Consider the following 25,523-nt stretch of genomic DNA (forward strand, 5'->3'; position numbering starts at 1 on the left):
TTATTAGAAGAGCAATCTGGTTTGAGCAATAATTGCTACGACTACCATACTGCGAACATCAACCCGTCTTTCCGGCGTTGTGATTATGGCTGCCCAGTGCCCGCACACACGTCAATACTATTGACAATATACCTGTTACGTAGGCATACCCACGGGATAGCCATAATATGTCTGATAACCAAGAAACGGCAGTAACTCATCATGTTCACAAGCGGCGCAGCGAATTCCAACGGCTAGCTTTGATTCGTGATGCCAAAACTTTTTTACCACACTTCCTATGGGAATTAATTGTAAGATTAGGCTCGAAGCTCGTGCAAGAAATCGGCCGAGCATAGTTAGTAAGTTTAGTTTTAATATTATGATTTTTTTATTCTATCATTTATTATTTTTTTTTTTTTTAATTTTTAACAATGCTTAAGAATAAATTAAAAAACACTATTAAAAATTTATAAAAAAAAAAAAAAAAAAAACTTCCACCCTCCGCTTGCGGGGCTTTTGAATGCCCAAGCAACCGGTGGTCAGGGCTCCAGAGTCAGAAACCTCCTCACAATACGCGCCGTTTCAAGGACTACTGCCTTCTGTATCCGACCCTTGATCCAACAACCAAGCGAAAGCTTCTTGAGATGTTGGTCGAAGCTTTTCGCGAGAAGACCATTGACTGAAACGACGATCGGAACAACAACGGTCGACTCAACATATTATGATAATTAATATATTATGATAATTAATATTGTAATTCTTACTAATAAATTTATATTAGTCTTAGCATCTTTTTATTCTGCACCCTGCTGTGACTTTAAATGTAAGCTACCGCATAATATTGTCACTATTATTGCCTATGTGAGGGGCATATTGAAGAATTGAAGTTGTGGATAAAAAATATTATCCATATTTATATAATAATATTGACAATATTTTTGAAGTAATACTTCTTTAGCGGCGTTAGGAAAAATCATGGGATTAAAATTTACTTACGATGTAAAGAAATACGCGCGCACGTGGTTCCACGATTTTAACAGGATGAAGGTAGTTGCGAAACCGAGTGAGAGGGGTACATCGTCGGCCAGCTCACTTTTTACGATGCGCGCGCACACAATCACAAAAAAGCGACACCGTAGTAGTAGCACAGAGGACGATTCACGTTTTCCGTTACATATATAACCCGCCTTAGTTATAACGTCGTCTTTCGTATGTTATATAACGTCTGTATTATGGTAACATTGTCGTAGTCTTAGTATATGTATATACTAGCTGTCCCGGCAAACTTCGTACCGCCAAACAATTTTTTTTATGAATACTATATTTTAATACTTTTCATCCTATTCCGGACTAAGAATAATACAAAAATTTAAAAATATCATAAAAATTCCTCCAGCCGTTCTTGTGTTATAAATAGTGTAACTAACACAACTTTCTTTTATATATATAGATATATATTTTACATTATAAATTAACGAAAACATTGTCCAAGGTATGAAAAAATAGACTACACCAATCAATCGCTTCGTTTCTTTTATTAACATTAGGTAATAAAATAAAACAAGTATAAAAATATAAATAGAATTTTGATTTTTTATTAAATCGATAATCATTCGACCTCTCTGATATTCAACTGTCGTTTTATTTTATTTATCGTATTATTTTAGCACTGTGTTGTCGGGAATTCCAGCCCCTCTTTCCCGTCATGGTATAATCTGACTCTATGGGCTCCAGGACCTAATCTTCCAAATCTAGATTCTGTAACTCCTCGTCAAGATCTTCGTCGAGGAAGAGGTTCTCGTTGATAGGTACCGCTCCTTCTTGGGAGTTGTCATCATTATCATCATCTGGTGCTGTGACTCCATTCTCCATACCCTGGTTGACGTGGTGGAGTCGGTCTTCTGTTGCTTTTGTGCCAGTGTCGTCCACCTAGAAAATAACGCATCATGTTATTAAAATCGTGTGTCGTGATCGCTGAGGTTTCAAGTTGGTTGGTTCCGGCAGGGTGATTACGTTTCTCGCGCCAGCAATGCGACAGGGGTAACTCTCGCAATGACTGCTGTCAAACGTCAGTTTTCCATACAATAAATAAACAAAAGTGACGTTTGACAGCAGTGCTGCAGCAGCAAATTTACGCCTATCGTATGGAGGGTAGAGGTAAGGAGAGTCACCTGTGTATATGAAAAAGTGTCGTCAAAATGTATTAAATTAGGATGGCGCCACATTTGCATCAAGGTAACTCTTAAAAGAAGCGCCAAATATAAATATTGTTAGAGTAGGCTTGAAAAATAAACAAGGAAGTAAGGTTATATTTACCACAATATTTTGTACAACGTAAGTTGTTGAAATTCTCAATAATTAACTACTTTAGTCGATAATGACATTAAATTTTTTAACTCTGCATACTTCAATTCATCTACGATTGCTACATTCATACCATACCCTGTGCATCCACCAGCGCCATTGTGGAGGATTTTTGAACTGTTATTTAGCGCAACAACTGGACACTTTTTCAACTTTTCTCCCATATAAGATGACTCTCCTTACCTCTACCCTCCATAGCCTGTCGCAAGCCTGTCGCGAGATACGTAATCACCTTGGACTCAGAAAGCAGGGTCGCTGCAAACTGCACCAATCCGTCAATGGAGCTTAGAAGGCTTAAACGTGCTTCAATTTGGGATTTTGCACATTGTTTGACGGCCGATTGGCGCAGCGGGCAGGGACCCTGCTTTCTGAGTCCAAGGCCGTGGGTTCGATTCCCACAACTGGAAAATGTTTGTATGATGAACAGCATTGTTTTTCAGTGTCTAGGTGTTTATATGTATTTTGTAAGTATTTATTTACATTATTCATAAAAAATATTCCTCAGTCATCTTAGTACCCATAACACAAGCTGCGCTTACTTTGGGGTTAGATGGCGATGCGTGTATTGTCGTAGTATTTTTATTTTATTTTATTCATTGTATAATAAGAGGTAACAAAACACACGGGAGGAAATTTACAGCTGCATCAGCTGATCGCGTGATGGAAGAAAAAAAAACCCTGCTTAATAGCTGTAACTCACCTCCGAGGCCTCCATTCCAATAAGCTCCAGCTCTATGTTCCTATACTCCGTGACGTCCTGGTCGTCATCAGACTCCTGGTCGTAGTTCCGGAGGTCGAAGGCCTCGTCGTCATCGTCCGCGTCCTCAGCCAGCGCTGGGTCGAAGGAGAACATCTCCCTCCCGGACAGACCGACCGCCCGACCCGCTTTGAAGTCCGTGCGTTTCTGTTCCTCCGCTTTGATGAGGGCATCCTGGAATTACAAATCTCGTGAGTATATATAGCATACAGGTATAACACCGGGACTGGAGTTTAAGCTGAAACTCAGTAGTCCGAGTAAAAGATTTGATTGAGCAACTCACATTGTCATTTAAAATATTTTCAAATGACAATGTGAGATGGTGATAACAAAAAAGAACACCCGCAGGGTGATTACGTATCTCGCGACAGACGTAAATCTTGCAATCACTGCTGTCAAACGTAACTTTTGTTTATTTATTGTATGGAAAAGTGACGTTTGACAGCGGTGGTTGCAAGATTTATTATTATTTAACTCTTTATTTGTACACCACTATGAAGTTAGGAAAATAAAAATAAAAAATTGAAATACAAAGACAGAAGTAGAATACAAAAGGCGGCCTTATCGCTTAGTAGCGATCTTGGCTTCTTCTTAGACCAGGGCGCGTTTCGAACCGTCGTAGCTTTAGTTTTAAGTTTACTAATGTAGTTATCGCCATCACTACTCATTGCTATGAACACATTTTGTATGTAATCAATGCATCAAAAGTGCCATCTATGTGTCTATTTGAATAAAGAAATACTTGACTTGAGCAGTTTTCGTGTACGCAAATACTGAGTAAATGTATTTATTTATTTATTCATTAGGAAGCCAACATATTTTGGAGGAGGAGTATTTATGTATATATTATTGATAAAAATATTCATCAGTCATCTTAGTACACAAGCTACGCTTTCTTTCTGGCCAGGTGGCGATGTGTGTATTGTCGTAGTATATTTATTTATTTATTATTTATTTTATGTAAATAAATATACTACGACAATATACACGTCGCGCCATCTAGCCCCAAAGTAAGCTCGTCTAAATCCGTCTATTTACTTATTTCTAAGTAACCATGGCAACATGTAATGAAATAAAAACAAATTGAGTACCTGTTTCTCTTTGATTTTCTTCTTCTTCCACGCGAGGAAGGTTTCCAGCGTGATCTTCGTCTGGCTTGACCCCAGCGCCGCCCTCTCCCTCTCAATGAGGTCCACGAGCGAGATCTCGTTCTTTTTGTCCTCCATCTTCTTTTTATCGCGCTTGAGGACGAAGCCGGCTGGCAGAGCGTGTCTGTATATACATTTGCCACCGGACGGACACTCCCAGAACCAACCGTACTTGGATTTCTCGACTGCTTCCAAAAAGTGCTTGCATATCTATAAAAAAAATATCTTCTTTACATACTATAAATCAAAGACGCTCGCGCCGTTTGTACGCTTAGATCTTTTAAGCCTCATGACTGATTTTAATGCAGTTTTTAGCAATAGGTAGTGTGAAGAGGAAGGTTTATATATTAGTAAAAATGGCTTTTATAGAAGAGAAAAGCAAAGAAATTCTAAGATTTGTAATGTGATGTCGTGACAAACAAATTTTTGGGCGCATACATTTTAAAATCCGGCTTAACCTTTCAAATATTCAATTATTTATTAATTACACAAGTACCTACACTGCGCCCGAGCGAAGCCGGGGCGGGTCGCTAGTACAAGGTAATCGGGAACGTACACAAGCTTCTGGTCTAGAGGTGAAGCCCATGAAGGTAAAAAAGTTACCATTTTCATTTTAAAGTGTGCTCATTAAATTATGAACTTTAACTTACTGTTGTTATATAATTAATTTTTACCACAATGATTCATATTGATTCACTCTCAAATACAATATATAATATTTAATTAATTATATTAATTTATTTATTTAATCATACAATATTTTTTGTGGACACTAATCCGCACCTGTCCATTGTGGGAGGACACCCGTGCCCTGTAGTGGACCAGTCATGGGTTGATGTGACGATGATTTTTTTATGATATGGCATTATATTGAAGTTTTATTTATTTATTGCATGGTAATACAGTCCTTTTTTTCACTGGAACCAGTGAAATGCTCGAGTGTATTTGCATTCTGTCTGAACTAACCGTTAGTTGATTATTTTAGCTTAAAATATTTTGTAACTAATTTTGTTCGCTTATTAATTTCCGCATTTTTAAGTTTTTAAGTTTTATTGTTTGTAACATAGCTGATTTAAATAATATAAAAATTTACATAATCGCATCCCCTTATCCCCTTATCCAGTATCCTCCACGAAAAGTTCATTTACTTCTTATGTTTTAAAGTGCTGTTGGTTTTAACAAAACTGGTTAAAAAAAACAAATGCCTTCTCGAATTCCCGTGTAGTTTTCTCCACGGAAAGTTAATTTACTTCTAATGTTTTAAATTGTAACATACTAATTAAAGTAAAAATAAATTTGGCTTCGCGAATCCCCGTATAGTTTTATCCACGAAAAGTTAATTTACTCACAATGTCAGTAGAAGGTCTCGACTTCTCTTCCGCGTGTTTCTTCTCCACAACTTCTTTCAGTTTGTCCTCATCCCAATTATCCATGGTGTCTTCATCGTCGTCCCTCATATCTACATACAGCGACCTCTTCTCAGCCTGCAAAAGCAAGAAATAAAGTATGAATATTGTTTACATAGTTAAAACCTGATTTTCACTGTAATCGGATCGAGTCCGATCCGAACTTGTGTTTGAAAGTTCATAGTCCAGTTTGTTACGCATCAATTCCCTTATTCCTTTTTTTAACCACTGTACTTTATAATAATAATATTTTTATGTTTCATTCATTCATTCATTAATCCTGAGTGAGTGCATTCTATCAACGGTGAAGGAAAACATCGTGAGGAAACGTGTTCTACATAATGTTCTCAAAACTTGTAATTGGCTCTCAACTTTATTTCTCATGCTACCCTCTGTTATTACTTCTAATAACTTAGTTTATTTTGACCATAAATATAAAAATAAAAATGAAAAATATGAAAAAGTAATACAAGCGCACTGGGACATCGGCATCCGATTACAATAAACTCCTGCTCGGTTCAATTATATGTTAAGAGCCTTTGTCATGTCATTCTTAGTCCGCATTTATAACGGTTCTTTACAAATCCCGGATGAAAGTTGCCTGTGGTTAAAACCTGATTTTCACTATAGTCGGATCGAGTCCGTTCAAAATTCAAAATTCATTTATTTCAAGTAGGCCTAATATAAGCACTTTTGAAACGTCAAGTCTGTCTGTGTGTAGTGACTCTACCACCGGTTCGGAATGCAGATTCTACCGAGAAGAAGCCGGCAAGAAACTCAGCAGTTGCTCTTTCCGAACATCAACAATTTACATTTTACATTTTAACATTCATTTTTCTATCTTGTGAGAGATGAAAGCGGAGCCGGATGCTTCTAAGCAACCTTGTCATTAAGAAATTCATCAATTGTATAGTAAGTTTGTGTAGGTAAGTTCGGTCGCTATTCAGCGAATTTTAAAACCTAATCAAAGCGCACTGGAGCGTCGCCATCCGATTAGATTACTCCTGCGCGATTAAATATACATGTTACTAGCTGTTTTCAACATTTATTACAAATCCCGTGAGAACCGTTTTTTTCCCTGGGACAAAAAGTAGCCTATGTCACTGTCCGTCCCTTGAAATGACTCTACACCAAAAATGAAGTCGAATGGTTGCTTAGTGAGAGTGTAAAGTAAGCTCAATCATACAAACACACACATAATAGGCGCAATTATGGTGATAACAAAAAAAAACCTGGCCAAGTTTGTTGTGGGCTTCTTCTTAGACCAGGGCGCGTTTATAACCCTCGTAGCTTCAGTTTTATGTTAACGAATGCAGTTATAACCATCACTAACATTAGTGTAACGTGTTAAATGTATGAACGCTTCATAAGTGCCTGTAATAAGGTCTACATGAATAAAACATTTTTGAATTTGAATATTGAATATCCCTTTTCAGTTTTCAGAGGATATAATCGGGGGCTATCATTTTTTGTCTCCTGCCGGTGCAAGCCCTGCATATCCCTTATATGTGAATAAAAAAAAATGTGATAAAAAAACCTTTCTTTCATTTACCTTTCTTTCAATGGTCAAGTCATGAGAGAATTTACACTTGTCCCCTTTCGTACACTGGCCCTGTTTGAAGAAAGCGCACACCACTGATTTCGGGTCAATACCTGCCAACAAAAAACATTGAATGAATGAATATACTTTTATTGCACACCACAAAAAGTATAACAAAACAACATATATAATTAGGCGGCCTTATGGCTTCATAGCGATTTCTTCCAGGCAACCAATGGCGAATAAAAACAAGTACAGAAAATAGGTGGAACAACGTCCCAGCAACTGCGTTTCCAGCCACGTATAATTATGGTACCTTCAAGGCAAGAGTGAATACGCTTTTACTAGCCAAGCGCACTCCAACTTAGACCTCATCATTGCTTTCTAACGGGCATGATTGTCATCAAGAGCTGGCCTTACATTAAAAAAAAAAGTTATGATGAGGCTCGCATATTTTGCAATAAAGGTACTACTAGAAACTATTAAAAAGTTTTAGTAGCATGTAGTAAGTTTTCGGGGAAAGTTCTACTGACATGGTTATGACGGCTGCCATGCAGCATCCGATTCTGGAAGAAGTTCCCGTCTGATGGTTGGCCTGGAAATTGCAGGCAAACAAGGCTTAACACATTGCCTCATGTGGATGGATGCACTTTGTTTGGATGGATGCGATCCTTGCATGCCCCGCAAACTACAATCTGCTTGCAACTATAACTATTTAATTACCTTTCTCAACCTTCTGTGTTTGGACGGGTTTGAAGAGCAGTGACAACTCTTTCTGTTCTTTCAACTTTTGTTCCTTATCCTTCTTTTTGTCATCCATGGGCTTGGCGGGGTGGATGCCGCCACTCTTCACCTGCTTCTCTACTTGCTGGATGAACTTCTGCTGTTTTGCACCCTTTTTGTTTTTTAATCCAAATGTCTTGTCCTGGAAATAACAGAACATTATGCATTTAGTTTTAAGTATAGGGGATATAATTCTAAAACGCTTAATTGCCCTACAAATTTGTAACTGAACTTGGATTAAACACTTGGAAAACAGGTCTACTAACTTTCTACAAAACTATCTGAGGACAGAGTTAGTGATTCTGCAGGACCATCAACATTCGAAATTCCAAATTGGTTTATTTTAAAAGCACTTTTGCATAGTCAAGTCAGTATGTTTGTAGTGACTTTAACACTTTTAAACATTTAATAACATTGATTTCAAGACATTTTTACGAATATTTTAATTGAAATTATAAAATACAAATATTTAAATTGAAGTTAGTAAGTTTGCAGCTGATTTCACGAGATGCGTGACAGCGACCACAGACCCTCATCCAATCAGACATCAACAAAACCATCATGAAAAGGACAAAAGCACAGGAAATTATATAATCCTCAGTGTGACAAAAGAGTCTTAGACTATTATAATATTCAGTAATAATAGGATAGCTACCCTACTTTCTGTGTCATTGCAGCACTTCAACAATTTGGGTTATATAATACCTTCCTTTATGCATAGTAAAGGTATCTGTCTAAGTTTTGTCTTACAGCAAACAATGTTACTTGTATTTTATTACTAATGCTTAATATAGTTTTTTTCAATTAATAAGTTTAAATCAAAGTAAAAAGTGTCAGTATCAAACTCATCTACCTATCTATTTTAAGTATTTATTATAATTCACATTATTTTTACATACAAACCAATGAAACTATTTAATTAATTAACTTTTTGCATTATGTATTTTTAATATCTTCTCATCAGGTTTCTAAATATAGTCTACAAAGAGATTGCTGCGATATTGAAGTGTAACATAATAAATAAATTTTGTATGCAAGATAACTCTGTGGCACCTAATCTATGAAAAGGCCCACCATGCTTTGCCACTGCCACTCAAAACACAGCTTGTGGGCCCTAACACTAAAGACCTCTCTCTGCGAGGCTAAAATCTGTACAAGAATGTGGTTAGTAAGTCAACGGGTTTTATGTATTATACCGTCCCTATATCATCAAGTTTAATAGTTTGCTGCAGGGCTAGGAAACATTTTTCTCTACAGGGAAAGGACAAAATGTTATCTTCTCCCAATGCTTTATCAACCAACCCTCCAAGCATTGACGCACAGTTGGAAATAATACCCAAATAATCTACATGTAATAATAAACAGGGGTAAAATTCTCCTATTACCTGGTACCATGCTTTGACAGGTAGGCTGGACGTTCCAGTGGTATAATCAGGGATATACCTTTTGTTTCGTGCCTATGCTACCCGTCCCGGGCCAAACGTTTCTCCCATAGTACAGAGGGATGAAGAGCAAAGCAAAAACCAATCACATATCTCCAATGTGAGCTGGCTGGCATACGTAGATAATCATTAGCGAAACTAATGCCATGAAAAAGATTTAATTCAGCTCAAAAAAGAGCTTATATACTTACGTAGAACAGTAAAGATATAGTTTACCTCAATAACTTTCTCCTTCTTTTTTTGCTCAGTCTTTTTGCTGCTGGTAGCAGCGGGTGCTTTCTTCGGCGGCATGGTTATATTACTTTTTGTGCACCACTTAACAACAGAAATTAGTTTCTACTCTATCTAACTTAAAAATATCTGTGTTTACTCCTCCTGGTAGTTCCTGCGATCGTGAAGGACATAAACATTTGTCGATTTATCATTTAATATTAAAAATCACTTCCACTCGAAAAATCGTGGCCTAACGAAAGACTGCTGTTGTTGACATTGACGTTTAATAGTAGTGTTGCTACTTACTGTTGATAATAACGAAACACCGATCGATCAATTATTTCAAAATATTTACAATTTTCCCCGAAACAGTTAAAATATTGAAATAAATTGTTTTCAAATCCGAATAATATTGAACCGAGTAAAAATGTATAAGGTATTTTGAATTTAGCAGAGATACTTATTTACGTTATTGTTTTTTTTTTGTTTAATTATAAAGCTATGGCCAGGATTTATAAAATAAAGTAATGCTTATTAATTACTTTTCTATTTCCAAGACAAAGGAATTATGGAGGGTAGAGGTAAGGAGAGTCATCTTATATGGGAGAAAAGTTGAAAAAGTGTCCTGACACTGCGCTAAATAACAGTTCAAAAATCCTCCACAATGGCGCTCGTGGATGCACAGGGTATGGTATGAATGTAGCAATCGTAGATGAATTGAAGTATGCCGAGTTAAAAAATTTAATGTCATTATCGACTAAAGTAGTTAATTATTGAGAATTTCAACAACTTACGTTGTACAAAATATTGTGGTAAATATAACCTTACTTCCTTGTTTATTTTTCAAGCCTACTCTAACAATATTTATATTTGGCGCTTCTTTTAAGAGTTACCTTGATGCAAATGTGGCGCCATCCTAATTTAATACATTTTGACGACACTTTTTCATATACACAGATGATCCTCCTTACCTCTACCCTCCATAAAAGGAATATAGAACCCTATTTTACTTGCTACCAGTTTCATATTCTACTTCTTCAAAAACTATTGCCAAATCAATTGAGGTATATAAGCGATCTGTATTTAGTTACACAGTTAGATTTCAAATGATTATTTTATACCCCTCAAATTTCCCTACAAATATGGTAAATCTTTTCAATACAAAATGTTATAGCTGTGGCACTGACAACTGACAGCCCCGATATCAGACGATAGACTTGCACATATTTGCTAGTGGTGGACACATTTATATGTCATCGATGAACGACCTAGTTAATAAAATCGATATTATTGGTTGATGTAACTAACATAAAAAACAGTTTCATTAATTTAAATGAATTGTTTTAATTTCTCTACATTTTAACTTAGTTTCCTTGCATGTACCATTAAATAAATATTTAATATATGATTTATGCTATCATATAATTATTATAACACTTAATCATTACATATGAAATGATATAAAAATTAAATTGTAAGATTAAAATTTTTTTGTGTTAAGTGTACCCAAAAACACAACACGATAAAAATACTTTACATAACGTGATTTATATTTGTTTGTAAATAAAGCAATTTTTAACCTACTAAAATATAATGGTAATTGATCGATAATTATATCGTTGAATTTTACAAATACTTCTGTTACTACTTCAAATAAAATATTATGTGATGTTCCACGAAATAAGAAAAAAATGCTTAAATTTTGTCAAGACGAAATAGAATGTTTGCGACTTCTTACTTCTTTTTCCTTGATTTATTTTTGGGAGGATGATTTAGTTTTTAATACTACAAACGCTTTTCTAAATTTTTATAGACAAAAAGAAAGTAATCGTTAAAAGAACGATGTCCTATTGTTTGCTTTGATTTTATTTACACACGGATGACATTACTGTATTTCGTTGGGAGTGAACCGCAGATTAAGTACGAATGTTTTTAAGTTTTATTTGTTGAACTAAAATACATTTTCGATTATTTGATAATCGATTTATTTTTTATTCATCGTAACCTTACCTAATTAAAAAAAAATATTCCTCTCGTGCTTCACTACAAATTTATATTTAGTTTTACTATTGGTCCGCGAGTGTCAGTGATCGGTTCACGTCACATACGGTCAATGTTGAATTTTTATCCCGTGCCGAAATAAACAGTATCTGAAAGTAGGCCATGGCGAAAAATAGTCTATTTTACACGCTATTATTTGGTGCACCCGCTAATAGGTCGTGTTTGTTTAACCAATAAGCTGGAACAATGGAAATCGTGGACGTAGAAGACGGGCAACCCGACGTTGCCGCGACTAGAAAGAAAAGTTTGTGGTCTAAAATAAACAACAGGACGGCTTACAGTTATTTAGTTAATATTGCTATATCAACGTTACTCCTCACTTGTTTAGTTCTAGTTCTTTATTTCTTCAAGGAGTACTTAAAAACTATTTTATACTGGGTAGATGCCCAGGATCCCAAGATTATATTTTTACTGTTTATGGGACTGTTTTTGATAGTGAGTTTCCCGGTGACAATTGGTTATTTAGTGTTGATAATTACAAGTGGATATTTGTTCGGGATCCTGAAGGGTTTGGGGACCGTGGTAGTGAGTGCGAACTTTGGAGTGGCGGTGGCTCATTTCACTTTAAAAATGCTGAGAGCGTATCTGCCTCTTGACCGCCTTCTCAAGAACGAGACGGCGAGAGCGCTCTTGAAAGTGATATCGGGGCCTCAAGCGTTCAAGATAGTATTCTTTGCAAGGCTCACTCCAATACCTTTTGGACTTCAAAATACAATATTTGCCGTAAGTGTTTTCGCTATATATTTCGTTGTCACTACAGTAGACGATTTTAAGACTGAAGAATATACTCAAAGATCACAATGTGATATGATGTATCCTGTTAAATTCTTTGAGCAGAGGAAGTCACCTTCTGCTCAAGGCATTTGATGCAATACCCGTGCTTTTAAATGACAACAGCAAAGATGTTATAGTGAATTATTGTCGTTTAATACACGTAACAGTCAGTTTTGGTCTTACTAAACATTCTTTTATAGCCCAGCTATCACCGCCTTAAAAAAAATTTAAAGGTTAGACTTTCTGCTCCACTGTCCGGGCCAAAGTTCACATTGTGTTAAAAGACCTGTGCCCTGTTGTGGGCCAGAATGGTTTGATTTGATGATGCTGAAATTAGTTAAGAGTTTGTTTGTTATCTAAGCCCAACTACCTGCATTGGAGCAGTGTGTGTTGTGGAACTTATAAGACTAGAAGTAATGTAATATTTTTCAGTCAGTCTCACATAAAATAAGTAACTTTGCAAAGGCAGCACTGTTTTTTGTATTGCATCATATAAAAACTAAATTTTTTTTTAATCTAAATATTTCTTATGTCTACATAAGTAATTACTTTAATAAATAAGTAACAAAAACTTTTGATCAATAAGTAGTTTTTTTGTAACAATTAATTATCTGATAATTTTGCAATTACTGTTTATTTATTATAATACATGCAGGGTTTTTCCTATGTTACTCTACATACTCTAAACACACCTTAACCATTTGAATATAATGTTTATACCACAGCATAATAAACACTTACCACAGCATAATAAACACTTACCACAGCATAATAAAATGAAATGGAGATATGTTCGATGTTATAAATTTTAAGTGTGAAACATTTGTAATATGATGTAGATTACATTCTTTACTGTCATCATCATCACCAAATCGGTGCCATCCTACTCTGCTTGGTAAGGACACAGTATATATATTGAAGCGGTATGAAAACTACGAACAAACGTTGGAAACAGCACACTCACACACATGCATATATTGATGAGGCCCCATAGCTATTATCACAGGATTTAAGTAGATGGGAAGGCTAGCTTCTGAGCCTCGTTACTGCATGCATCTGTGTGAGTGTTCTGTTTCAAACATATACATATATATATACATGCTTTATATACTTTATATATATTTACTGTAAATGAAAATCCTTACTGTCTTGTTCTTATTAAAATAACACTATGAAATAAAGAAAGTAGAAAGAAAGTGAGAAAAGTACATTACATTCTACTCACTGTAATTCAAACAATAAAAGTACTTTACATTAATCAATCCACCGTGAACATTTAAATCAGCTAAAAATTATTTTAAAAAATACATAAAACCTCCTTTTCTGAAGCTGATTATGAGATAAAACTAAAAATAAAGTTACCAACAAATTTCATACTACTGCTGTGGTAAGGTATTCAAAATACAGGTAATATAGCCCTTCAAATGTCTGGGCAATATGCTGGCCAAGGTAAACATTTATTTCCATCAATCATATTTATATTTATCGTGAATGCCATTTCTACTATGTTGTAACAATATAATTTGTTCCATAGAAACTATTAACTTGAAGGTCGCATAAAGCCCTTTATTCAGTTCTCTTTATAATTCAAGACTGTTTTTTCAAGGTTAATTCATGTTTAGCTTCCATTTAATTATTCACCCAATAAAGCCCATACATTTGTGAGCTATCTCACTATTAGGGTGCTATTAAAAGAATGAAGTTATAATTTTCAGTTAATTGAACTGTGTTGTTATTTTGTTTCCTGTTAGTTGTTTTAATATGCTTTGAACTATAGGTATTTAATGTATATTACTTTATCCAGTGAGTATTGCAAATTAATAGAGATAATAGGTACCTTCTTAATTAATTAAGAGAACTTTATATAAATAGTTTCCTAGTATAAAGTACTAACTTCTTTTGCATATTGTGGTATAAAAACCATATATCTCAACAAACTTTAGCAACAAGTTTATGGAGGAATATAATTAGTGATTGGAATAGGTAGAATACATTTATTGAGAAGAGAGGAACAGAGAAAACAGAGAAGAACAGAGAAAACTTAGAGGTGCATGCAGGGATCTAAACTCAGTCCACCCAAAATAAACTTTAAAGCTTTGTATAACTTGACATATATATATTATGTTCAATGTACACATGATATTTACATTAATACTGTACTTACATTTGAGGTGAAATAGGGTTGCAGATGGCGTAAGGAAAAAGGCTCAGGCATATAATGTTCCTAAACAAATTTAAGCAATTAAACATCATTTGCTTCAACGATGAAGGAAACTGCATGCCTGAAAGTTATATATAATGTTCTCTGCTAATAAACAAAATAAATGCTTTTAATTCAGGCCAAATACCCATATGACAAAAATTTAAAATACTGTGAAGATAAGCAAATACAGACTACATTAATATAAATTAAAAGAAATTAAAATTGCAAATAATAATAATACAAAAAAAAAAATATTAGAATTAGATGAATAAAAAACTACAATTACAAATTAATTATGTTTATGAGTTGAAAATGACGATGATGAGTATTAGTGATATTTTTATGGTGTCCTAGTTCTAACCCATTTCCAAATGGTCTTATTTTATCTTTTTCATTATTGTATTGTATTTTATGTGTTTTTTGTATGGGCCTAGTTGCCCGAAGAATATAAATAAAAATGGTAAGCTCGTTTTTTAACTGTAAAATTAATCCGCTCGGATTCCAAGTCGCGGGCAATAGCTAGGTGAACATAAATGCACTTTAAGATGTTAACATGCTGTATTGCGTAGCGACATCAGGCATGAGTGATGGAGTTAATTGGATCTAATTGGATTTGTGGTTCTTGATGACTGTAACATGAACTTCTATAACTACTTAGTACGTAGTTATCTACTCGACTATCTACCTAAATACAAACAATTTTTTTCGATATCCCTAAAGATGTAAAAAATCTCATCAATACTTTTAGAGAGTAAAAAATGAATTTACAATTTAGCGACTTCCCTGGAGCAGTGTTGCGCTGTGATTTTATGTGTGGATGGTCCCGGGTTTGATCCCTGTGCGGTAATTTTGGGAGGTTTCTGAATTTTCTCTGGTCTGGTCTGGTGGGACGTTCCGGCCGTGGCTAGTTTAGCAGTCTGGTACAATGCCGTATCGAAATCGAAATCGATTAGACGTACGGGTTTAATAGAAATGCTATACCCTAATAGTTTAGCCTGCTACCTCACTGCAATGATTACCAGGTGAGATTACATTCAAGGGCTAACTTGTAGTGTAATATAAAAAAAATCATATCTTGAACTCCAAATCATTCCTTTGGGATTGTATTTTACTATAATTTGCTCTATGGAGTGACAGCTTGAAGGATTCTTCAATAATTAGTGGCTAGTCGGAAAGTTGAAGTGGTAATGAGAACCGATTGACGTTGCGTTCTTAAGGTGCTGGAATGGCGAGCCCGCACCGGTAAACGCAGCGTAGGTCGACCCCCAACGAGGTGGTCAGACAACATCAGGCGAGTCGCTGGGAGCCGCTGGAGGCAAACGGCCCAGGACCGTGAGTTGTGGAACTCCCTACAAAAGGTCTATGTCCAGCTGTGGACAAAAAAATTGTTGAATTAATAATAATAATAATAAGTTTATTTTTAATGAACAGTTACTGTGTAACATTTAAAAATGAGGCGAGCATAAGGTAATGTGTATCGTGAAACGCAAATTCGATAGTACTGCTATAGTGCAAGACTGAGTCGCAGTTATTATCGCCCGTCCCTGGAGCGAGAACCATACACTCAATTTAAATCTAGTGAGATGATTAAAAATAAAAACCTAAAAACCTTTTGAATTAAATTTAATAGAATGCATTGATAAACTCTATTTTTATTTTTTTTTATTTTTTCTCTTACATTTAGGATTTATGATAGTAATTGATAACTATATCCCAGCTTTTTGAAATTTATGCATCATCATCATATCAACTCATTACGGGCTCGCTACAGGGCACGGCCTCCCACTATGAGAAGGGCTTAGGCGGTAATCCACCACCACGGTGGCCCAGTGCGAATTGGTTGACGCCACACGCCAGTATCGAGAACTCTCATTGCTGGTGCTGGGAGTCGAACTAACTAGGCTATCACTGCTTCTTCTAACATTTATTTGTTTGCTTGAAAGAAAAAATAAAAACTCTTGAAAAAATTGGAATGTGAGAATAGGTGCTTCGTTATTTGAAAAATAATAATTTCTAAAACAGAAAACATGCCGAAGCTAGGAAATTCTGAGCGATCTTAGCGTTACAACTTGTAGAGATTAAATATGGCCTTTTTATTCTGACCTTGACTGACTTCTTGGTATCAAGATAGTTATTATTGATGACTGAAATAATTGACTTGAAGCGGTGATAGCCCAGTGGGTTAGGACCTCGTCTTAAGTTTCGGGGTGCCGAGTTCGAATCCCAGCGCGCACCTCTTAACTTTAACATAACTATATTAGGTATATGCGTTTTAAACAATATCACTTGCTTCACCGTAAAGGAAACATCGTGAGGAAACCTGCATACCTGAGAGTTCTCCATAATGTTCTCAAAGGTGTGTGAACTCCACCAATCCGCACTGGGCTAGCGTGGTGGGCTACTGCCTTCACCCTTTCTCATTATGAGATTAGACCCGTGCCCAGTGGTGGGCCAGTAATGGGTTGATATGATGATTATGATGATGAATAATACTTATTTATTTATTTCTTTATTAGTACACCATTATTAATTTAGGGAATAAAAGAAGTACAGAAATATAAAAACGGAAGTAGAATACAAAAGGCGTCCTTATCGCTTAGTAGCGATCTCTGCCAGGCAACCTTAGGATTTGGAAAACATGAACGAGAGCGGACAGGTGGTGTAAAATTATTAATACCCGAGTTTTATACCTTTATTTCACTCCTTAGGTCCTTAGATCGATTCTCGGTTATTGACCACGCTCGTATGGCATGCCCTAAGCCGCAATATCCCAAGAATAGATTATCCTGTCACAACCAGTTACAGTATTTAATAATCATTTATCATTGTTGTCATAAAAGTTGCAAAACAAGAATTACTGCCATATCTACGCTAGTCATGTAGGTAAACAACGGTAGTCTTAAGGGGCGTCTAAACGGGCTATATTTTACGGCAATTTGTGGCTGCAATACTGTGGCCGGCAACATTGCAAGCAAAACCAGCCACACTATGTAATATTTTAAGTATGGTCCGATAGTAAATTTAATTTTTGAATTTTTATTCATTTTGCTATTCACAATTGATCCGTTTGAAAATATTGAAAATAAATTATCCTAATTGATTTTTATATTTGCCACTAGCTGGCGTACAAGTCAAGAAGCGTGGAGTATATGACATATACTTACGACCAATCCAAATTATTATTTTTAAATAGCGGAAATTACACAGAAAAATAATCTGAGTTAATAAATAATCAATACTCACTAGTCGCGCCTAAAAAAAGTTTTACTTCAAAAGTAATAAATAATTGGTGAAATAAATAAATTACTGTCAACTGCTAAATGGTAAAATGGTGACTAACCGTTTGTTCGAGAAACACTACCAAAGTGTAGTGGTTTTTGATGTTTTAATATTAGTCGTGTACACGCTGTTTATATGTTCTTAATTATGTGATGACTATAGAGAGAAATACAAGCGAAATAATGCTCGAGTTATTCCATTAGATTTGTCTCTGGTCGTTTGAAAACATCAACTGATAGAGAAATATAAGTTTAACCTTGAGGATCACTGGTGGGCCTGATGAAGCCGTAAAAACATCATAAATATGCAGTAAAAGCAGGCAAAATGGCAAAAGAAGCCAATTCGGGACGCTGTGTAATAGGGTAATAAAATAAAAGACCCGAAGAACAATAGCATCATATTATGGGCTAATTTTTATTTGGTTCTGGATAACTCGGTTACTACATGAAGTGAAATTAGCATTTAAAAGAGTAACACTATCTACTTCTTTTTTAAATAAATTTAAGTAATTTTCTTTGGTCTTCTGGGAGCTACCTTTTTCTGTAGGAAACTTTGTGCTGACCTACAGTTAAACATTCTTCTGGTAATCTGATTTGCTGATACATAAAGTGAATTTGATTGGTCGCCCATTACGGGGAATTCCCGTGCGGCCTAGCTAATTTCACGCCTGCGGGGGTTCCCTACATGTTGCGGCCGAGTTATACCAGTAACTAATGAAAATGTTATGAATGTCTATGTGTTACTGTTTATCGGGTCTTTTATTACCCTATTACAGCGTCCCGCCACATATTGAATTGCCTTCCGCCTACTTTTACTTCAACAGGCCCATCATTGATCCTCAAGGTTGAACGTATATTTGTGTATCAGTTCAAGTTATCTCACAATTTCGTTTGCATAGACCAAGGACAAATCTAACTGATAAACCCGAGAAGAATTCCACTTTTTACAGACATTTTTACTTATCGTTTTTTTCATTCGCTACACTGTTCGGCCTATGCGGAATTTCCCCACTGTTCTGCTTATATGTGGTTTGTAACGTCGCTGGTTGGATCGAAATTCAGCGCGTTGTATTTCCGTTGAAATTGTTCCTTTCATTTATATTTATAAAGTGGTGAAGTTCCTAGAAGCTACAAATGTACTACCGTCATTTCTATTTCGTTCCAACGAAAGCCCTAGCTAGTAGTTACCTACACGTAATAAAAATCGATGGACGTAAGAAGGTTAATGTTTATGTTAATGTTTGTTTTGTTCTTGCCAACTGTTTATCTCAAAATCACAGCAGCATCACTCGAGGGGATTCGCGTTCCCATCTGCCAAAGTGTCGGACCACAGGGTCGGGTATGCATGGGAGCAGTCGAATGCTCAGGGCGTTCGAACAGGATAGGCATTAAGCAGACATAATCATAAGCACTCCACAATCTTTATAATACAAATTTGATGAAAAATCCTTTTTTCATCACGATTTATAATAAAAATTGCTGCTGCTGCTAAAATTACATACTGTGTTCAGACTTTATCTACATTAGCTGACGTTTTTGTAAGGATGTACGCGAAAAACTGCCTTTCATAACAGATATTGCGTTATGACAGATTTACCCAAATTAATTTCATAGACCGCTACTAGTCATTATAATAAAATTTATCGATAGAAGCGTTTTTTATATCAAGTTCCATTGTATCAGAAATGGAGAAGACGGCATAGCGGAAAATAGCACGCGTTCGGTGCGACTGTTATATGAAATCAGTGACGTTCTCCTTTACTAGCACCCCTGGTAGGTACGACATCGTCCAGTTCTAGCCCCGGCCCTTATATTAAAAAAAATGATACTGAGATACACATAGACAATTAACTAACAATAAACCCTTTAAGATGGAACTAGAAGATATCTTCTCTCGGGCGTGTTGCTCGATAGATAATCTTAATAAAGTGCGCAAATAGTATCGCGCCATACATTTACGATCCCATTGTTCTCGGCGCCCGGAGGGTGTCTAGGAGCCTAATGGTTCTCAGTGTGACTTCGCTCGCCATGGCGAATGTCGTCATTTTTTTTCAAGTTAGCCCTTGACTGCGATTACACCTTATGGTAGGTGATGATGCAGTCTAAGATGGTATCGCGCTAGCCTTTGCAGCTATATTAAAGCCATACTCCGAATTGGTTACCTCGCGACATCGTACCAGAACGCTAAATCGCTTTGCGCCTTTGGCCAGACCAGCTCATAGAAAATTCTGAAATTGTATATTTCTAAATAGCCACTGATGAAGATCGAACCTCCTGGCTCAAATCAATAGCGCTTACCACTACGGAGTTTAAATAAATAATAAATAAATAAATATACTACGACAATACACACATCGCCATCAAGCCCCAAAGTAAGCGTAGCTTGTGTTATGGGTACTGTGATAGCTGATGAATATTTTTTTATGAATATAATACACATAAATATTAAATACTTATAATATACAGATAAACACCCAGACACTGAAAAACATTCATGTTCATCACTCAAACATTTTCCAGTTGTGGGAATCGAACCCACGACCTTGGACCCAGCCCACTGCGCCACTCGGCCGTCAGTTTGTAATTGTACCAAGCAGCGGCGAAAATTCAACATCAATCCGCGATTTAAAAGTATTTTTACATAAGTCAATTTAATAAATAAATAATAAGTTAATTTAATAAATAAATAATAACTATTACATAAGCACACACTCACAAACACCATCACACACAGAACCACACACTCCCACGAACACCCACACACACACATACACACACATTCCACAAGTGTGCATGCAAGCATGATAAAATAAAAAATTGAATACCTAATATACATCTGAATTGGAAAAATTAGCTCAATGTATGTACACATTTTGTTATAGAAGAGCGAGACCTCCTGGTACAACTATATCGTATGCTTAAAAGGAGATCTCAGCGTAATAATTAAGTTATGAATGTAATTGTTAATGAAATAAAATGTATTATTATTATTATATCTGAACTGATATTATTAATATGAAAGTGTGTTTCAGAGAAGCCAAGCAATTTGATTTTTGGCATAGAGTTAGTTGCAAAGACTGTGAGTAACATAGACTGCTTCTGACCCTGAAAGACAATTCCCAAATTACCAAGGATATTCGTATTCCTAAGAAATAAACCGAACGACTTATTCACCGCAGGTAAAACTGCTTGGCGCAGTTAGGCTAATAAAAGAAAGAAATATTTATTTAGACCGTTATGTACCGTAACAATTGCAGTGTATATGTTTGTTATTTGTTTGTTTGTCCACCCTTTACGCCCTAACTAAGCAACCAATCAAGTTGCATAGAAGCAGGCGTTACTTTGCGGAATTCCATGATTCATTATGAAAATTTATCTTAATTTGCTATACTCTGTGAAAAGCAGGAGAATCTTTATTGTGTAATTTCTTCAATCATTATACTCCACACGAAACAGATCTTCGGAAATGTACCCTCTACGCACGTTTCGCTCCGAAACCGGAGCATCATCAGGATATGTTGATTTTAAAATAATATTCTATATATATCATTTATTTCGGGCTTTACCCATAAACATTTAACATTTTATATCAATTAAACAGTTTAAAAAAAGAAATTAAATGTTAAAGTGTTTCTCGAACAGCAGTTGACAGTAATTATTTTACGTCTAATATTCTAAAACTTTACGATAAAATAAGAAAATGAGAAAAGTTTGTGAGCTAGCAACATTCAGCTAGCCAGAATACCAGACTATTACGCGCTTATTAAATCTCGAGTTGCAGCCTTCTGGTCTCCTTGCAATTCTAAGAACGGAATCCTTGGTGTATGCTCCGAGTACCCGGAGGATCCTGTCGTAAAGAGCTGGCTTGCCGTGCATCGCGACGGAAACCTTAAATTCTCTTTTGGGGTAATTTATTATATTTGTTTTCATTTCTTATTTTTTAGATGTTTTAAAATACTTTACTTTTTTAACGTGTACGTGTGTAACAAATGTTGTTATCATTGCGGGCCGGGTGTGAGGTCAGACGTGCACGGGGCTTTTTCACTGTTTTTTGACACAATGCACTTCATGCAATAATGTGTGAATGAGGGTTCTGTATATTTTTAATTCTACGGTTTAGCATTCGTGACACCGACTTAACGGAATTTTGGTGATGTAAGTTGTGAAGCTGTCAAACTTATGTCACATGTTGCCAGTGGCGTGCACTGGGTTTCTTACCAGGGTACTAGGTTATACATACAGCAGGAAAATTGTATAAAATGGCAAATCCTCCTCCTATACGAGCTATACATAAATTTTAGAGTAGGCAGTGCTTTTGTGCATATATGAAGTGCATGCCACTGCATGTGGCGCTTCAAATGGGTATAAGGTTATAGCACTCATTTTTATAATTGCTATAAGGACAGCCAGTCGAGTGATAAATATACAGGTCAGTGATTGGGGGTAAATAAAATTGGTCGTTTACAATCTAAAAATAGCTTCACAATACTCTAGACGTGTATTGTTTTTATTGCTGCACGTTCAGAGCGCGCTGAAAATATCTAGCGTGTGTGATAAATAGATAAGAAATGTAATAATAGTCGTATCAGCAAAATGAAAACGCTCTCATCTCATATTGTGCGCTGATGAGATGAGTTTTCTGTAACATTTGACGGCCTCCGTGGCGTAGTTTTTTTTGTATCTTGTATTATTGCGGAGCAGGTACATTTTGATATTAGATATACTTTTGGTTATAACAGTTGAGACACTGCTAAAAAAGTATGAGCGTGTAACCTTTATTGAAGTAAAACTTTTATTATTATTTATTGATGAAACTGTAAAATGTTCCTGGGACTCCGCCATTCCATTTTATATCTTTATATATATATTTCTTGTGTGCGTGTGTATGTCACTGAACTCCTCCTAAACGGCTGGGCCGATTTTAATGAATTTTTTGGTATGCGTTCGGGTGGCGCCCTGGATGGTTTAGATTCACAAATCAGCCCGACAGATGGCGCTGGGGTCCGCTAGTTCTATTTAAAATTCATTAATATCACTTTCACATTTTATGATTATATCCCCTGACTGGGGATATAATTACCGTGTCCACCTGCTAAAGCAGGGGAACATGGAATAGGAGAAGTTTATTATTACACACATATATATTATTTGGATACTATTTTCACTAGTGCTCCAATGCTCTGAGAGTTGATAAATCTGTGGGAGAAGATCAATTTTTGTCCTTTCCCCGGGGAGACAGTTGTCTCCTGCCCAAGCATTCCGGTACTACGTCGCGTGGTAACCGGTTAGAGGTATGGCTTCAATATAAATGCCTCACCCCTAACTCAGCCGTAACTTTTCACAATAAATTATTTTCTAAAACAAACCGTGTTTTGCATGATGATGCAAACAAATTACACACTTTCACTATTTGTTGCACATATTAATATTGTATTAATAATAGAAATATTCATGCCAACAGAGTCTAGTCTAAAGCAACAACGATGTAGATATAAAAATATGGCATATAAAATGTAATCAACAGTATTCCGCATCGTTCGCCGGCACCCGTAGCGCTTGCGTATTCGAAGAATTTGATCTTGTGAAAACAAAAACAAAGCTTGGCGCCAAGCGTCTTCTGTCCTTGTACCAAGTCGTATGTTTATATGGCCTCGTCTAATAAAAGTATATCTTCGCTTCAGCTTCAGCTTTTTTGGAGATGTCTCTCAATAATTTCAACGTGCTTACACTTTGGTCGGTTGACCTGCCCGGGTCAGACCAGAGATTGGTAGGTATTGAGCAGTGGCGTGCACAGGGTTTGTAACCAGGATATGCATAGGGCAGGTACATGGCATAACATCAAAAAAAAAACCTTCCAATACGAGTTAGGGGGTGTTCATAAAATACGTGAGATTCTTAAGGGGGGGAGGTGGTCGAGTCAAATCTCATCTAATCTTACGTTGGAGAGAGGGGGGTCTCGGCAAATATCACGAATTTTTTTTTCTGATTTAAACAAATAAAAAATTATACTATTTTGGTCCATTTAATCTAGATTGTACATGCTTAAGAGTTAATTTTAAATGCAATCCTAATACGATTAAGATCATTCACTAATTCGTTCATGAGAAAATAATTTCATTCATACTTCGACGTTACACATCTACTGATCCATGTTTTTTTCTTTTTACAATAACAATACAACGCGTTTACGGAAGAAACCCACATTTTGAAAAATCTCATGTGAGATTGGGGGATGGGAGAGGGGGTTGAATAAAATCTCACGACATCTCACCAGGGGGTAAGGGAGGGACAGAAAATAAAAAAAACACCTCACGTAATTTATGGACGCCCCCTTATATAAAATAATTTGGGTATGCAGTGCTTTTGTGCATGTATGAAGTGCACGCGTATGCACTAAGCGGGCAGATGATATAAAATAAACAAATTTCGCGTATTTTATTTATTTTATATCATCTGCATACCCTTTGCATACCCGCTATGCACGCCACTGGTATTGAGTATACCTACCTATACCTAACAATTCCTGAATGTGTAATCATTTGTGGTCCTAGGATTTTCTTAATGCACCATAGAAAATCTTCAGTATCGATCTGAAGTTAGGAAATAAACTGTAAAATTACATTGAAAAAGAGTTATCTGCTAAGTTTCTTGCCGGCTCTTCTCAGTGGAATCTGCCTTGCGAACCGGTGGTAGAGTCCCGACAAACAGAACGACTTGAAGATTCTAAAGTGCTTATAATCTGGGCCTACTTGAAATAAATGAATTTTGTATTTCTAAACTCTACCCCGGCACAGAAGCTAGGACCTCGTTGTCCGTAGACAAGCAAGCCGACCAATAGACCAACGAGTCAGTTATGAATAAAAAATACTTAGAAATCGGAATATTCCTATACTTGTAGATACCTACTTATGCTTTACACGTCAAGATTTTATCATTGACCTCTTATCGGCTGGTCAAACTAACCAACAAGATAAACTTGATAGCGATTAATGAGCATTTGCATTGATTCTTAGCTTGCGAAATCTTATTTAGCTCATACCTCTAGTTAATTTTTATTGAAATAAATTATTGGAAAGTTCAAAGAGGAAAATGTTTTCTAGTTTAAAATTCAAATTATTTTTATTTATTTAACTCTTTAGTTTTACACCACTATGAATTTAGGAAAATAAAAGAAGAATAAAAAAACCAAGGACGGAAAAGTAGAATACAAAAGGCGGCCTTATCGCTTAGCAGCGATCTCTGCCAGGCTACCTTAGGATTAGGACAAGATGAGTGAGAGCGGACCGGTGGTTTAAAATTATTATAAACCTTCATTGAAATAGAATGACATAGAATACAAAATATATTAACAAAATTACACAATAAGAAATATAATAATAACAAATAAGTATAAAATATTTATTTCAGCTTTATTTGGTCAGCCCATGAGATGGGCTGACCAAATAAAGGCTGCAGTGGCTGTCCCCTTACATGAGTGTGCTAGAAAGGCAGCTGCCAGAGAGGAGTGGCGACGAATAGTTAAGCGTGCCACAACCCTTAAATGACGACTACGACCGCTCTGACAAGAGCGAACCG

The 25,523-nt window shown here is 36.0% G+C and overlaps 2 protein-coding genes across 2 annotated transcripts in view; one reads left to right on the forward strand and one right to left on the reverse strand.

Moving 5' to 3' along the window:
- Positions 1-1,548: 1,548 nt before the first annotated feature.
- Positions 1,549-9,916, reverse strand: LOC120630567 (zinc finger CCCH domain-containing protein 15 homolog). The gene is made up of 7 exons (XM_039899827.1): positions 9,636-9,916; positions 7,918-8,119; positions 7,207-7,307; positions 5,598-5,732; positions 4,192-4,458; positions 3,044-3,274; positions 1,549-1,908 (listed from the first exon to the last, which is right to left on the reverse strand). Exons 1-7 carry the CDS (start codon positions 9,708-9,710, stop codon positions 1,717-1,719), a joined length of 1,203 nt encoding a protein of 400 aa, XP_039755761.1. The 5' UTR covers positions 9,711-9,916; the 3' UTR covers positions 1,549-1,716.
- A 1,810-nt stretch (positions 9,917-11,726) lies between these two features.
- LOC120630443 (transmembrane protein 64) overlaps positions 11,727-25,523 on the forward strand; it is a 28,808-nt gene continuing 15,011 nt past the window's right edge. The window contains exon 1 of the mRNA XM_039899679.1: positions 11,727-12,416. Within this exon, the coding sequence (XP_039755613.1) occupies positions 11,880-12,416 (537 nt within the window). The 5' untranslated portion in view covers positions 11,727-11,879. The remainder of the gene's footprint in view (positions 12,417-25,523) is intronic.

This window comes from Pararge aegeria, chromosome 16, assembly GCF_905163445.1.
Source record: "Pararge aegeria chromosome 16, ilParAegt1.1, whole genome shotgun sequence".
Taxonomy (NCBI): domain Eukaryota; kingdom Metazoa; phylum Arthropoda; class Insecta; order Lepidoptera; family Nymphalidae; genus Pararge; species Pararge aegeria.